The sequence below is a fragment of the Glycine soja genome, chromosome 7 (assembly GCF_004193775.1).
Source record: "Glycine soja cultivar W05 chromosome 7, ASM419377v2, whole genome shotgun sequence".
Taxonomy (NCBI): Eukaryota; Viridiplantae; Streptophyta; class Magnoliopsida; order Fabales; family Fabaceae; genus Glycine; species Glycine soja.
This window is the reverse complement of record NC_041008.1, coordinates 41,926,112-41,943,505: the sequence shown is the minus strand read 5'-3', so window position 1 is coordinate 41,943,505 and position 17,394 is coordinate 41,926,112. Positions and strand designations below refer to the sequence as shown.

The following is a 17,394-nucleotide window of genomic DNA, read 5'->3' as shown; positions in this document are numbered from 1 at the left end:
GTCCAATCTTTTAACAAACTGAGATAGGTATCCAGCTTGTATAAGCTCTTCTATTTTGTCTTTCAGGGCCTAACAATCCTCTATGTTATGACCTATACAGTGATGGTACCTGTAGTATTTGGTCACGTCTAACCTCGGCCTAAAAGGTTTCGTCGAAGATAACTTGATAGGTACCTCCAAGTTGAAAGCTTCCTCAAGGATCGTAGTGCGATTGGCTGTCACGGGTGTGTAATGCTCAAATCTGGGCCCTTTTGGGAGAGGTTGGTGCTTGTCTGGCTTGTGCCTCTTGTTCGACTTGTGTGAATCGTTCTTGGTGCTTCCTTCTCGCTTGTCGCGCTTCTGTCTGGCTTGTCTGACTTTGTTCTTGAATCTAGACATTTCTTCTATCTAGATGTAGCCCTTGGCCTGTTCATGCAATTCGTCCATGCTACTAGTGGTTTTTTTTGCACAAACTGTCTACAAACTTCCAAGTCGTAGAGCGAGGAGGATGAAATGTAATGTTGGCTCTGGGTTGAGATTGCAGATTTGGATGACAATGTGTCCAAACCTATCCATGAATTTTCAGAGAGATTCATCATCTACTTGTCGCAGACTGGCTAGTGTAGTAGATGCCATACGGTGAGATCGGCTGATTGCATATTATGCGCTAAAGTACTCGACAAGAGTGTGAAACTATCGACAAACCGTGGAGGAAGTCTGTCGTACCATGTCAATGTAGCCCCCTTGAGGGACATTGGGAAGACATGACATAGGATCACATCCTCATTGTTGTACAAATTTTCCTGAGTCAAGAAGGCATCCAGATGTTCATCTGGATTGGTGGTCCCATCATATTGCTCTAGGTTGAGTGGTTTTCAACTCGAGGGTATGTCATCTTCCATGATGCGGTCAACAAAAGGGTACCGATGGGTAGTCTGCCTTGTTGGATGGTGCATGTAGAAGAGACCTAAGTAATCTATAGTGTTGACTGTGCATCGGGGGTGTGATTCCCCTTGGGTGCGCTCAGGCAATGTGTGAGCGGAGTGCTCGTTGCCCTAGGGATGTCTGAGACAAGCCTCCAACTAATCATGGTTAGCCTTTAGCTTTCTCAGCTCTTTCTCATAGTGTCGCTCTATCTCCAAAATACGGTTTTGGAGTTGCTGAAGAGTATTTATGTTTGTCATGGATGCTGGTGGAGGGTTGGAGCCTTCAAAAGGGGTCTCGTGTCTAAGACCAAAAAGAGTGCTAACCATGGGTGAAAGAGAGAGAGAGAGAGAGAGATAATGAGAGATTGCGGGGTATATTTTACCACGACCCCATGGTGGGCGCCAAATGTATTTAATAAAATCTGAAGCTGGCACACGTTAAGGTGGACGTGGCTAAGGTAGGCTCCTGGATTTCACACGTTGGACTGAGGGTGACCTTTGTTAGGAGGACAAGAAGGGGAACCTGCAAAATAAAAGATTTTGATGCTCAAGTAAGTATATGAGTTAGGAGAATAAGAGAGAAAACATGTATACAAGAGTATGCAAGCAGGTGCGTATATGTGTTGGAGTTGCGAGTCCTTGTTTGTAGGGACCGTTATAGCCCTTGCAAATAATTATTGGCTTGTAGATAATAGCCGATAACTTATAGATAAAATTAGAGATAATATATAATTTAGAGATAAAAGCTAGTAGATAATTTAGTACTAACAGATAATGTGTTGCTTGTAGATAATTAAATACCTGCCAAGAGATAAAGTGGTTAGGGTATATCCAAATAATTAAGAGGTTAGAGATAACCTGTCTATTGTTAGAGATAGGTGGAGCAACATGAAGACTTAGCCTTGAAGCTTGAAGAAGTTTTGTCTTTTACATGTCCAACTCTTTTGAGTGACATTTGTATTGATTATTGTATGTGTGTTGCATCTTAGTCTCTATCTTTTCATATGTGCATCATGCATCATCATGTAGGAGTAAGAAGAAAGGTTCTAAAGTTAGAAAATTTCTTCTGTGTTTAAAACTCTCTATTTTTATCGATTACAGGCTAATCGTAATTGATTACATAAGTGTTCATAGCTTGCAGATAAGTTTTCATATCGGTTTAATCGATTACAAGCTTATCGTAATCGATTACACAGTTCTTTTTGAGACAATGATTGGTTTTTCAGCAGTATCTGCTTTAATCGATTACTAGGTGATCATAATCGGTTACTTCTCTCTTAAAAGTATTTTTGAAGTGATCAAGAACATTTTAATCTATTACATCGAAAATCTAATCGATTAAATTGTTCTTGAAAGTTTTCCCGATTTTGGGAAGAAAAATTTAATTGATTGAAATGATAATATAATTGATTACTTCTTCGAAATAATCGTTTATATTGTATATTTAATTGATTACAAACGGTTATAACTATTTTCTTTATAAATAGTCACCTTGTGTTCTCACTTCAGTGTGTGAAAAAATTAAGTGTGAAATCATATGAACTGAAGTAAGTGATAAAGAGAAGAAAAAAAATGCTTAGATATAGTGTGACTCACAACTTCTAATCTTTGATTATGAATATCATACTGTGAAAAGTGAGTTGTGAATTCCTCTTAAGTTCAAGAAGACACTTATTCATTCATGCAAGGATCTTGTGTATGATTGATCAGGTTATGTCTTTTTTTGACTTTACTTTTTGTGTGGTTTACACATTGTTAGTTTGTGCATGAATTTCTGAAGGCATGCTAGAATCTAATTCGGGTTGGATTAGATATTTGGATTAGCTTCTTTAGAGATAAAGAGTAAACTGATAAAAAAATTGGTGTACTTCTTCTCTTGATCTTATCTTTCGTTCTCATTCTGGTCTTGATCGATTTATTGAAGGTTAAAGAAAATATCTTTTTGAAGAAAGAACTTTATCAAAGGATTTTGTGTAAAGGGTGATTGATTAAATATTGATTTATCAAAAGTTTCTGATACAATCCGTGGAAAAAAGTTCTTTTTAACTCTAATTTTAAAAAGTCTATTTTGATTTAGAAACCAATACCAATTCACCCTCTCTGGTTTGTGAGCTCCATCATCTTTTTTCATCTATTGTGGAGCCAGTTGCTAAGAGCCCGACGTGCGTGCTCCTATACCAAGGCTGACATGGAGAATGGACACATGTCTCTGAGTGGCATGTAGGATGTCACATGTATTTTGTGGACTATAAACAACACAATAATAAAAAAATATTTTTTAGATAGTAAATTATAAAAGAAATATATTACATGAAAAATATATTGAATCTCATGTTATAATATAAATGGACTAATCTCTAACCTCTTTCATCCCGTAAACCATGTTAATTCCTATAAAGTGATGGCTACGCTGAACAGAAGTAAAATTGTGATTCTGTATTAATATTGGTGAATGAGATTAAGATTCATACTTTTAAATTTATGTTTAGTCAATTTTTTATAATTTAAAATATTTGTAATTTAATTTTAATAAACAAATCAAGGACTAATTTAAAAAAAAATCTTTAATTAATGAAAATACATATGGCATGATAATTTTATTAGTTAAAAAATATCAGTACCTAAACCCTCACAATTTTTTAGGTCACAATAGAAATTCTAAAAAAAATAGTAATGTTATGTGTAATTTAAAAAAAAAAACTCAAAGAAAGTGAGTATAATTTACTCTTATAAATATGATAAATAATATGACGTGGGAAAAGAAAAAAGATAAAAAAAAAGTATTAATTGAGTGTCTGCACTATAGTTATAGCTGAATATTATCACAATATTTATTTTGTTCCCTTTTTACCTCTTATAAGTAATCATGAAATTACTTCAAGCATGAGGTAACCAAATATTTTCATGAATTCGGCTAGAGACCTTTGGTCACTTTAGCTACCCATTCAGACTCTTAAAAAATTATATTACTTTTAAGGTGCCAACAAGGAAAAAAAAAGAATAAACAAATAAAATGTATTGAGATTCTTCATGATTTAAAATCAATAAATCCCGACTTTTTTTAGAAGTTAAAATGAAAAGAGCTTTTTATAGAAATTAAGATGCATAAATTGAGAAACTAAATTTATTTTACCTTATCATTTTTGTTTTTTTATGAATACTTATAAAAAAGTTTATTTAAATAAGAACAATATATATTTTTATCTCGAAAATTAGTAGATAGAATTGTGCAACCATTTGTTTTTATGACAATTCATATATGCTTCTATAGGGCCTTGAATCATTTAAATTTGGAGATTATGCAAGAATAAAAATGTACCATTTGTGAAGAACACTAGATGAATGGGAGCTTGAGCAAATTGTATAAAATGTTGAGATCAACTACAAATTTTTGTAGTATGGTAGCATTTTTCCTTCTTCGGGACATTAAAGTAGTTGTTTGGTATGGACAATAATTTTGTTATCATTTACTTGTTTTCAATTATAATAACTCTGATTATAAGAAAATGAAAAAAAAAGAAGAGAAACTAACCAAAGAAACAACAAACCAAAATTAAAACAGGAAAAATAAAAGGCTTAATTATTAATTTGATCTCTAAATTATTTTTAAAATTTTAATTTGGTTCTCAAAATTTTTAAAATGTTTCAATTAGATTCTTTTGTCAAATCGGCACTAAAGTTATTATAATGTGAATTTTGACAGTTTAATTTATAAATATTGACGGTTAAAAATTATCACTATTTTTTTTTGTCACAAATCCACACAACTCATAGCACCATCATAACCATCATTGAGACCGCCACCATCCCCACCAAAACATCCTTTGGCCCATCAAAACTCTGTCGCCATCACAATAGTAGCAACCCTGTGACTTGTTTTCCTCTTCCAAGAGGTCAAAGAGGAAGATTGTAACTCCTATCACCACCACATCTCAGGATCTCCCCTCCTAACGCGCCAAAGCCTCGACATGCACAAATCTCGACACACATAACTCCTTTGTCGTCGTGTGCGCAAACTTCAAATAGGGTGGTTGTTTGGGTTGGAGATAGTGGTGGCTATATGATGGGTTAGTGCGCCGACATTAATGGTGGCATGATGGATTGGTGATGGTGTTGGGCTACAATGATTTGGTGCATGATGGAGTTTGGATGATGCCTCATTTGTTTCGATCCCTTTGTCTAGCTTTGATATGGTGTGGACGCAACCTCAGAGGTCTTAAAGTTCGGACATTCCTTGACAGCCTCGAAGATGGAACAGAAGATGATCCCAACCTCTTTAAGAGACTCGTGGTAGGTGGTGACGACATTGTTGAAGACACTACTGACATTATTCAAGACAAAGATTGTTAATGGTGTTGATAAAATTTAAAAATAATAATACATAGAGTGGTTGTTTTTAACCACCATTATTTGTAAGTAAAAATCATCATAATTCTTATTTTAACGGTGTCAGTTTGATTTGACAGAAAGAAATTAATTTAAACATTTTAAAAAACTTAAAGATAAAATTAAATCTTTTAAAAATTTAAGAATTAAATTGATTTTTTAAAAATAATTTAAGGATCAAACCAAGATAAAATACATGATCATGTGATCCAAAGAAGCAAGTGGAGTGGACAAAAATGTAAGGCAGCTAGGTCCGTTTCTTTCCTTTTGTGTGAATTTTATTTGTAGCTAGATGGGAAATGAATTATTAAGATTGAAAGGGTGTGCAACTTTTGGGGAGCAAACAGGGATGGCCCCCTATACCCCACCCACATAAATAAATTGATATATATCATATCATCTGTATCCAAGAAATGTATATTATTTTCCTTATTGCCTGGGTGCCCATGTCTCCTCCATTAAAATTTTCCCACTCATGACTGTAAGCTGTGTGACTGGAATAGGATCTCCCCATAGCTGAAACAAAAAAGCTACTAATAATATAAAAATTATAAATTAAAGAACAGCAGAAAAGGGCTAAAAGAATTAATTTTAATTATACCATAGTTTATTGTATTATTGCCATGTAACATACTAGATGGTAGATACTACATACAGATATATTAGTGCTTTTTGACAATCCACAAGTATAGCTATTAGCTAGTGCTCTTCCATCATCATCACTATTCTCTCTCTCTCTCTCTGCAGTCTCAATACTCATTGGTACACTCTACACAACACAACGAGGTTGAGGCAAAGCTTAGGAATCATACTCACTAATACTACGATTCTAATGCACCCCTTTTGAACTTTGTTCTGATCAAGCGATACCCTTCATCTGAAATCTTAATCTCATAGATGATTAGCACATAATTTACATGTACTAGGGCATGAAAACCTTCGAGCTTCTTTGTTCCGAGGCCATTTCCATTGCTCCAACATTGCTGATCGGTGAGTTTTCTCTGACTGATTCTGCAAAATTTTATCTTTTTCACAACCCTTTGCAATGAGCGGGTTGCGTTTTTGTTTTCATACTGATTGTGCCTGAGTTGAGAATCTTTGTGTTTTCTCTCTCTTTTTCTTCTTCTTCTTCTTCTTCTTCTTTTTTCTGAGATGGGTCTGTTGTTGCACACACTGTTTGCCCATTGTTCCATTTTGGGGCACCTATTTCTTGAAATGGCTTTCTGGGTTTGCTTTGCTTAAATTTCTTTTCCTCTCTTCTGATAAAAGCATCTAGCTTGATACGGGGTTCGGATTTTTAAGCTGTTATTGCACGTGAAGATTATGGATTCTCTTTTGTGCACTGCATGATGACTCGCAATTTTTCTTCTCATGGGTTCACTTCGTATGTGCGACTTGAAGATTTGCTATTACCTTGGCTTTAAGGGGATGGTAGTCCTAATTTTTTTGATTTAGTGCCCAAGTGGTGTTGATATTTTGTATGCGAATGTAAACTTTTGAGTACCATTATAATATTTGATAGTATATTTTATGTTTTCATATGATAAATTTCTGGAGATGGGCTGGTATTTGCAACTGAAGAGCTTGTGTGATGATGTTTATTTCCCATAGTTTGTATTTTTCCTGTCTGTCGATTTTGTTATTATTTTGTGAAAACTTGTGGAGCTTCCTGTTCAGATGTACTGGGGCATTCCAGTCTGTGTTGTTAGGGTTATGTACATGAAATAGTAGTCTTTGACTTGTTAGGGTTACTTTATGCAGATGAAGTTTACCCCGAACAATTTTCTCCACCTATGTTGAAGTTTTGTTGAAAAATCTTTGTAGTTTGACTATAACAGGAAATGGTGTTTTGATTTGGTTTAGTGGATCTGGGTCTTCAATTATTAAGTTTGTTGAAGCTAAGTTTAGTGTGATGTAGGAAAATTGACCGATGAATCAGAATCGATTGGACTTAAGAGCTCATCATTCTGGATCAACACAATCAGAGGAGTCAGCTCTGGACCTTGAAAGGAGCTACTATGGTCATCCTAACCCTTCCTGTCCTTCACCCTTGCAACCTTTTGCAGGAGGTGCTCAGCATTCTGAGAGCAACGCTGCCTACTTTTCTTGGCCTACATTGAGTCGCTGGAATGATGCGGCAGAGGATAGAGCCAACTATTTTGGGAACCTTCAAAAGGGTGTGCTGCCTGAAACTTTGGGTCGATTGCCAACAGGACAGCAAGCTACTACCTTGCTTGAACTGATGACTATTAGGGCATTTCATAGCAAGATCTTACGCAGATTCAGTCTTGGCACTGCCATTGGATTTCGAATTAGAGGAGGTGTTTTGACTGATATTCCAGCTATTCTTGTCTTCGTTGCCCGTAAAGTTCTCAGGCAATGGCTCAACCATGTTCAGTGCCTACCTGCTGCCCTTGAGGTGGGGAATTTTGGTTCTTCTGGCTATGTTGCAGGTTTCTACATGGCTTTAGTGGATCTCCTCACACTTTACAATCGAATTATTGATTATTTATTTTTGTTGTTTCTCTTTTGGTTCTTTGTTTTTAGTATTTACATATAGGTAATATTTTGGCACCATGATTTGGATTTATAGATGGCCAAAAAAAAAAAAAACTATGGAATGTTATATATGGGAAATTTTTTACTTTCTAAAAGTTTTCACAATTCTTATTAACTGTTCAGGATTGTGTTGCAAATAAACATTGATTTATCATAAGAAACAGGTGCTGGTTATTCAGAATTTTTTAGGTCACTCAATGGATGTTTTAATAAGGCTAAAAGCAGAATGGTCTCCACATGCTGATAAGGCACTGAACAGTGAATATCATTTATTATTCTTTGGCCTACAATGATCTCTTGTGAGAAAATGGTTAAGAAATTTCTAGTATGAAAAAGTAAGCTTCTCTCACAATTTCACTTATCTTTACATTGGTCAATTTCCTGGGACTTACACTGTTCTGAGTTTATGTAAATCTGAGTTGCATTAACATAAAATTTTCCACATGTTTTAGGTGTCAAATGCTGATAGAATATAGTATATCTAACTACAATGTGTTTTTTTTTTCTGTTTAGTTTTTTTGGTAATTTAATTACACATATTTTATGGATTAACAGGAAACATACAAATTTCTTTATGGTGATAACCTAACTTATAGTAAAATCTATTTTTCTCTAGAAGTACCATCTTAAAGCAACAATGGAACTAAAGCAATATTATTTAAGATCTTATGTTTGTTATAATTTCTAATTGAAGATGCTGAAGTTATCTCTTATTTCCAAACAGGGGCCGGGAGGTGTTTGGTGTGATGTGGATGTTGTGGAGTTCTCCTATTATGGTGCACCTGCACAAACTCCTAAAGAACAATTATATACGGAGCTTGCTGATGGCTTAAGGGGAAGTGATTCATGTGTTGGCTCTGGTTCTCAGGTACTTCTACTTTGTTTGAAGAATCAATATCTTGTGTGTTAGATTTTCTGCATACTAAATGGAAGTAAGTGAAAGGAAATAGTGTTTCTTAATTTGATATTAGAGAAGAGATATACCATCTTGCCATCATGGCCATCATTTTATTTTTATTTTTATGGACTTGAATGCAGTTATATATTTGATATTAGCACTTCTTCCTTTCGAAATAGATTAGATGATAATGTGTTGTAATCTGGTGGGAAACCATCACATTCTGAATATATTGGGTTCTATGGTGTACTAGTCATTATAATTGCCAGTTTACCAAAAATATTGTCAATTCCTCTTGGTTCAAATTATGGCAATAAATTATGTTTATATATGTATTATAGATTTTATTTTACGTTAAAACCCTTGCATTGGTCTTTGATGGAAAATTCTTAAGAAAGTGTTATTGGTATATGATAGATATGGAGCATGTTATTATTAATGATGAAAGATAGGGATTGCAGTGATAAGTATTTGTGGCTGGTAACTTGTAAATTGATCTTCTTAGAATTGTGGGTTATGGGCCTAACTTAACCCTACAAAATCGACTTGTAAGGTGAGGATTGTCCTCCACCTATGTACTTTAATTTTGGCCATATCTCTAGTCGATGTGGGACTAAACCACTAAACCACTAGCTTCAAGGTTGCACTTCAGGCAACCCCCAAAGAGGCTGCAACTAAGGTGTGATAAGGGGTGTCAACAATTAAGGCGGCTTTTCCAACAGATCTTAAAAATACTGATGGGATTACTGAATTTGCAGTTTCATTTTGTATTCAAAATGGAAGTTTTCCTTCATTTTTTACCTAATCAATTTAGGTTTTTATCAATTTAGTTAGCTGCTCTCTTGTTCCCAGATTTTCTGTGTGGTTGTGTGCAACTGTAGATTATCAAGTGGCCTAAAATGAAGTTACACATTTCTTGTTTTTAATTAACTGAGATAATAGTTTTCCATTGCAGAAATAAATTTCTTTAAATACATTTCTTCATATGAAATGGTGGCTAAAATGGTTGAGCAGTCATAGTTGCAAAGAAGTAATTGTGTGTCTCTTTTGGGCATTGATGGTTATGCTATGCTGTTGATAGACAGCTTCATTCTTTTACTAGATGAACAAGTGATAGTATATGAAACTCACTTTCATTTGTTCTTGTACTCTTAGAATTTGTTTATATTTGTTCTCATTTTTCATTTTTCCAAGTATTGATTTCTGCTCCTCATAACGTGAACCTTGATATAATGCTGGAATCTATCTTTCCTTTATAATTTCTTCTCCTTGAAGGTTGCAAGCCAAGAGACATATGGAACCTTGGGTGCTATTGTCAGAAGCCGAACAGGAAATCGAGAAGTTGGCTTTCTAACAAATCGACATGTAGCTGTTGATTTAGACTATCCAAACCAGAAGATGTTTCACCCATTACCACCCAGCCTTGGACCTGGTGTGTATCTTGGTGCAGTTGAGAGAGCAACATCATTTATTACTGATGATCTTTGGTACGGAATTTTTGCAGGAACAAACCCAGGTAATGTGGTTCTAGTTCTCAGTCAACAACCAGAAGTTCTCAGTCGAGCAATTTGCCAATCTTAAAATTTGGGGTCTAACTTGCCTTTAATGCAAAATAATAGGTGTTGTGTTGGTGGTTTCTACAAGTTAATCAACTGAAGTTTCTTTACATAAAGTGATGTTCCTTTAGAAAATGTTTTGATTTCATAAGAAATACAAAAGTAGAAGTACCTGACTGTGGAGGCTGCATATTAGTGAGTTTCAGTTTCCCAAGGGAATGGTGACTCCCGTCTTCACAATTTGGAACCCAGAGGCTAGGCTAGGGGTTTAACAATGTTGGTTTTACAGTTGAGTTAAAGATCTCTGTTTAGAGAATTATCTTGAAAAGTGAAATCTTCGGCAGTGGAAGGCAAATATAATGTTGGAGTTTTTCTGCTAATTATTTCAGTAAGATGTTGTATTTGTATTGTTTAGCTCTTTATGTGAAAAAGTTTTTGCTAAATAATCCATAATTTTCTCCACTCTGCACTTCCTCTACAGTACACCAGTCTATTGTCTAGGTTATGTTTGATAAGTGTACCTTATAGTGAATTTTGGTTTCATCCCAATATCATATGCTAAATCTATTTCTTTAGCGCTCCTTTGATACTAGGAGATGTTGCTCTTTAGTAGTGATTTAAGTTCTTATAATGAGATAAAAGAGTATGTGTGAGAATCTTTCCAAAATGGTATGTCAAATTCATGATTTTCTCATTTCAATTTTGTTGGTTATGATTTTGGCTTAGAATTTTCTGTGGGTCCTGACCCTTGACTGCTGCACATGCACATTACAATTTTGTTATCTTGCAGAAACATTTGTGCGAGCTGATGGGGCATTCATCCCATTTGCAGAAGATTTCAATATGAACAATGTAATCACAACTGTAAAAGGTGTAGGGGAGATCAGTGATGTGAACATCATAGACTTGCAGTCTCCAATCAACAGTCTCATTGGAAGACAAGTGGTCAAAGTTGGAAGAAGTTCTGGTTTGACTACTGGGACTATAATGGCATATGCTCTAGAGTACAATGATGAGAAAGGGATTTGTTTTCTCACTGATTTTCTTGTTGTTGGTGAGAACCAGCAGACATTTGACCTTGAAGGTGACAGTGGAAGTCTCATTCTCTTGACTGGGCAAAATGGGGAGAAGCCACGCCCTGTTGGCATTATCTGGGGTGGGACAGCTAATCGGGGTCGTTTGAAACTAAAAGTTGGTCAACCCCCCGAAAATTGGACAAGTGGAGTTGATCTTGGCCGACTTCTTGATCTCCTTGAACTTGATCTCATTACAACAAATGAAGCACTCCAAGGTTTGCAAACATTCAGTTATTAATAATTCAAACATTCAATTCTCTCAATTAATAGCAGTATTAAAAGGCTGCAGTATTGACTGTTTTATTGTTTCACAATTGTTTAAACTTTAGGGTTTAGACAATGGATAGGAAGGAGAAAAGGCTAGCAATGCATTTTGAGTTTGATAGTAAGATGTTACTCATAGATACAATAACCTAATGCACCTATTTATACTATTAGTATTAATTAGGTCAAGCAGTAGCACTTCTAGTACAGGCCCCAATCACAGTACTACTAAGTAATAGCTAATGATATATCTTCTAACACCTCCCCTCCAGCCTATGCTTATTACAGGTTGCAAACCATAAACAGAAATAGAGAACTCTGAATTTTTTTATTTATTTTGGACCAATTAAACTGATCTCAATAACAGAATTTGGAAACTAGTACTTCACTGATGTAGCTCAGGAATTCGAGAGCAGCTGTCTCCACAGTGTAGGATCAAGTGGGTATTGAGGGAATTGCTGATTGTATGTCTGAATACCCTTTATAGACTTGGGCAATGCTATTTATACATCATCCTATATCTAAGTATCCAACTATTCTGTTAGGCATTACAACTATCAAACTAACAACTTTTACTGTCAGCAAACTCTCAACTAACTACCAAAAATGGGGAAGTTCCTGAAATTTTACTAAAAAAGTACAAGGATGACTACTTTCGAATTTGGGCTAGGAATAACTCTATCATGAGGCGAGATTGCACAAGCCTCTATAAGCTCTATTTTATCAATGTCTATAATCGACGTGGGATCCCAACAACTACTATATCTACTCTTTGTATCAAAACCCTGGCAACATCCTTGGAAAATAGCTCCTTTCTTCTCCTTGATACACACCTCAAGCAAATGAGTTTATAGAGTTTGTTGGAACATATGAAAACATCTTATCATATTTTAGAATATCCTAGGTTATTCTCTATGACTGATTAGTTCCCTTCTTTCTCATCATTGCTTAGGATTGGTTACTATATTTCCTTATTCCCTAACTTGTTAAGATTATGATAAGTATAATTTGTTAGTCACTGCTACACTTGCCAAGCCTCCTAATGAGTTCTATTTTAATCCATGTTCTTCTTCTTAATCGTTTCTCCTTTTGTGCCTTCTTTTTGGCTTCGAGTTTGTCTGAGTTTCGATCTCCTCTGCCATGCATTTTACCAGAGCATGTTTCGATCTAGAGCTTTACTTTATGTCCATGACTATTCTCCCTCTCTAATTAGTCTAATTAGTCGTCACTCTTGCTGTGTTTCATCTTTGGTTTTTAGTCACCTCTTGTTGTGTCATCCTTCCTGCATCTTGTTTAGTGGCTTCTGGCACTGTCTATCACTGTTCCACCACCAGCTGCAAATGTTCTGCTGCTGGCCACCCCTGCCCTTTATTTTTGACTGATGACTACCCAATTAGGATCTCCCAAGCCATTTGTGTGCACACATTGTCTCCTGCTGGTCATTTGACCACAGTTTGGTGAGCCTTAAGACTGAGAACACCCCCAGACAACTAGGAATCTCCAGAATACAATACTAAGGAATATTATTTTCATCCATATAGGCTGTATAATTTTCATCCATATGGCTGAATGACCCGTAAGCTCCTTAATATCTCAAGCCCTGTCATTCAAAAGATGTGGTGAAATATGCAAGCCTTAATATCTCAAGCCCTATCATTCAAAAGATGTGGTGAAATATGCAAGTTTGCTACTTTCGCTCTGGTGTTTTTATGGCATGGATCCACTTTGCCAGACCGTTTTCATAAATGGAGCTGGAGCATGGGTGACAATATCCCGGCTTTTGATGATTTAATTTATTTGTTAAACATTCACAGCTGACTTCTCCTTTCCTTGTCATTTTTGTAGCTGCGGTGCTAGAGCAAAGGAATGGTTCTGCTGCTGGAATTGATTCTACAGTTGGAGAATCCTCTCCCACTGTGCCAATAAAAGAAAAGCTTGAAGAGAGCTTTGAGCCTTTTTGCTTGAATATCCCACTTGCTCAAGTTGAAGATGAACCCTCTCAAAGAGTCAACCCATCAATAAGGCCCTGTGATTTTCATATAAAAAGTGAGATTGAAACAGCTCCAAATGTAGAACACCAGTTCATACCAAGCTATGCAGGCAAGTCTCCGGCCTGTCAAAGCTACCTGAAAGAAGACATGGAACTGAAAAGTCTAGCCGAACTTAGGAATGGCCCTGATGAAGATAATTTTGTTTCCTTGCATTTAGGAGAGCCAGAAATGAAGAGAAGAAAGATTTCAAATTCCTCGTTTTGCATCAAAGAATTAAAGTAACTAGTAGGTTTAAATATGAAGCATATATACTGAATGAAGCGACTGTCACATTTGCATGGCTGTTCTCTATGCTATAGAAACGCAAGGCCTTTAGCATGTGGTGCCTAGTATGGGAGGAGCTTCAAAAGCAAAGGATAAACAAGGTTCACTTCTGGATGATATTCTTATTCTTTTTTCTTCTTTTTCAAATCTTGTTTCGGCAAAGTGATGATATTAGTCACTTGTGGGTTATATAATATTTTATAGAGGACATTTAGCTAGCACTGTGTTGAATGATTTATACCACTTTTGTAGACTTTGTATTATAAGCACTCCCTGAAGGAGGAACAACTATTGTAAGTTATCGGAATGTGAAATATATCCATGTTAAGCAGCTTCTGTTTATTCAGTATCCTTTTTTTTTCCTTCCTTGTACTCAGTTTCCAGTCATGACTTAGATTTTTATCCTTTCATGAGACAGTTGATGTTTTTATGTAAAAGGAAATTTAATTTAGTCTTCCATGGAATTCCTATACTTATCTTTTTGTTGAAGTATGAGTAAAATTTTCTTATACTTATCTTTTTGTTGAAGTATGAGTAAAATTTTCTTAAGTCGACATTTTGTGGTCACTAATTTTCTTTCGTTGACGTAGCTGAGAATACCAGACAATGGCTGCTATCAGGGATGAAAATGGATCAGATTGTTTAGTAGGGATATTTGGCCTCACATGTTTAAGGTCTGATCTTACTTGTTTATTATAAAGGTCAAGTTTAGACTTTTTGAAAAATCTATTTAAATAAAAAGATCAGGTTAAGTTTTTAAAAAAACCTATTAGGTATGTTAGATTGGTCTGTTTAATATACACACATATACATATATATATATATATATATATATATATATATATATATATATATATATATATTAAAACTTAAAAGACAAATTAATCTTTTTAAAAAATAAATAAAATAAAATAAGACAATCTTTTAATAAAATAAGATAAAATAAAATATTTATATTCTAATAACATTTTCCTCACAAAATGAAAATGGATAAATAATTTCAAGAAATCACATTGAAGATTTGATGATATGCTGGTTCCTTGCTTCATGTTTGGGAGATGACTTGGGAATTAAAAATTTTCTTCTTTGTATAACTTGCCTTGCTTCTTACTTCTTATTTATTTTAGTATTTGACATTAAGATTAGATTATCGAATGAAACTTATGGTATTTTACTTAGTTTGCTTATTTTGTTTATAATATTTTGTTGAATACTTAAAGTGTTCCGATTATCATTCTTACTTAAGTCATTGTGATTACTGAATTTTAATATCATATTAGAGTGCTCTAATTAATTTTAACTTATTTTTTTCATGCATAAATTAAAGGGGAAGTATGTGTCTTTCTTTATATTAAATATAAAAAGTACTTTACAAATTCTTGAAGTTTCATTATATAGTCATTAGATTTGCTTCATATATAATATTTATTGTACAATAGGCTTTTTAATAGACTCATAGGCCAAGCCAGACTTTTAAATAAGTTAGGCCAAACCTAAAAAAAAAAAGTCAATGACAAGTAAATAGGTCAGACCATGCTTTATATTTTTAATTTAGGCAAAGATCGGGCCTAGCCAAGTCTGACTTGACCTGTTTCCACCCCTAGCTATTATGTTATTGCTTGCTTAGTCTTTTTGATTTTGAGCTTGCCAAAAACTAATTTGAGTATTTAGTTTGCAACTTTGTATTAAAACCTTATCAAAACTCATTCAAACTGCCTAAAGCAGCCACAATGGATGACACACTATAAATGAGTTAAATAAAAATACGGAAGTTATGAACTGCTCAAGGAAATTGTCCTAGTGTTCGAGGCCTAGGAACCTCCTAAGAGAAAGGTGAAGGAAGGAAAGACGTGTATTATTTTTCTGCTTCATTTCCATTGCATGATTCATTCATATATAAGCACCAAAATATGAAAAGTTGTTAACCAAATTCTAACAAATTGTACTAACAACACTAATAGAATTTAGCAAATAACAAAAAGAAACATATATGGCAAACAACATATGCTCCTTTTGCCAATTAAGTTTTGGCAGCTTAGCACTCTTGGTCAGAATTGGTTATACGAAATCTTCAAATGCTGAGGTTTGATGATTCTCCTTTTGGGCCTCTGATTTGTGCTTGTCTCCCTTGTGTTTGCTTGCTGCATCTCTGTTTCAGTGTTAATTGATTGTTGTGCTCATTGTTGCTACTCTCTCCCTTTCATAACATCCTCTGGCCCATTAAAAACACCTTGTCCTCAAGGTGTTGGACCTCAAATCCAAACCTCAAAATAGCTTGGTGACACAGTTCAAAAAAAAAATTTTTCAAAACACGTGGCGGGTTTAGAAAAAAAATAACACGTGAATGCAGTTTGGGCCATGGTGATTTGGGCTTGCTATAAAGATGTAGGTGTAGAAAAAAAATGTGTGCAATAAAAACAAGTTAAAACAGGGGGTGGGTGTAGAAAAAAAAGGTACGCTGGTGAAGTTGCTTTGTTTGTGGGCTGGTTTGGGCCCTGACAATGATAACCCTCGAAGGTTACCAACATCGTGAAAGGCAAGAGGGCTGGGTGGTGACTTGCGCCATAGAGCATTGAACCAGTTCCTGCGCCTTTTCTCTGCTTGGCTGTGGCTCGTGGAAGCACTGGCAACTCTAACTTTTGCTCCAATGGGTGCAAGCCACAAAGGGAACTCACCAAGTTGAAGAGATGCTACTGCTGTATGGTCAGAAGAAGAGGCAACAATAGGGAGTGAGAGTTGTGAATGGAAAAATGCATGACCAGGACCTTGATGGCCGAACACCACTGTCCACAAAGCGCAAACCAACGCTGGCTATGGTGGTGGTGGAGGCAGTGGCTTTGATGGTGGTGGTGGAGGCGGTGGCTTCAGTGGATACAACCACGGTGACGGTGGATATGGTGGTGAGGGTAACGACATAAAATGCGGTGGTCATGGAAGGGAGGCAAAGGTCTGGGAAAGAGAAGAGCCAAGGGGCACAGAGCAGTGCTATGCGACAACATGCAGGACATCACGAAACTCGGGATTTTCTGTTTGGCTCGCGAAAGCAACGTCAAGAGAATTAGTGGCTTCTTCTAAGAAAAGACCCGTACAGTCCTTAAGAACTTTCTCGAGAATGTGCTTTGCGACGTTGTTACCTACATCGAGCACGTTAAGAGGAAGACGAGTACTACTATGGATGTTGTTGGTGCTCTCAAGAGGCAGGTTAGGGTTCTCTATGGTTGCAGTGGTCGTCGTGGTGGGTACAATCATGATGGAGGAGTGTGATTCGGGCAAAGGGACACCCCGCAGGGAGTCATCACCTTCATCAGCGCGCACTTCGCCGCTAGAATCCACAACTTCTACATGGATATTTGTTTCCAAATTTGGGTGTGAGGGGGAAGATGGTGGATAAAGAGTTTCCATGGTATCGCACAAGGCTGGCAAGTGGTTCCGGGT

General features: G+C 35.7%; 1 protein-coding gene and 1 pseudogene across 2 annotated transcripts; both read left to right on the top strand.

The window, feature by feature from the left end:
• Positions 1 to 5,775: 5,775 nt before the first annotated feature.
• Positions 5,776 to 14,305, top strand: LOC114419793 (protein NARROW LEAF 1-like). Of its 2 annotated transcripts, none has more exons than XM_028385576.1 (6): positions 5,776 to 6,281; positions 7,210 to 7,710; positions 8,575 to 8,718; positions 10,024 to 10,264; positions 11,095 to 11,595; positions 13,490 to 14,305. In XM_028385576.1, the coding sequence occupies exons 2-6, from the start codon at positions 7,222 to 7,224 to the stop codon at positions 13,915 to 13,917; spliced, it is 1,803 nt and encodes a 600-aa protein (XP_028241377.1). In that variant the 5' UTR covers positions 5,776 to 6,281; positions 7,210 to 7,221; the 3' UTR covers positions 13,918 to 14,305. The 2 variants fall into 2 exon arrangements, with proteins under 2 accessions (XP_028241377.1, XP_028241376.1); XM_028385575.1 differs by having other exon boundaries at positions 7,200 to 7,710.
• A 2,573-nt stretch (positions 14,306 to 16,878) lies between these two features.
• On the top strand, positions 16,879 to 17,223 carry LOC114420710 (annotated as a pseudogene).
• Positions 17,224 to 17,394: the final 171 nt, after the last annotated feature.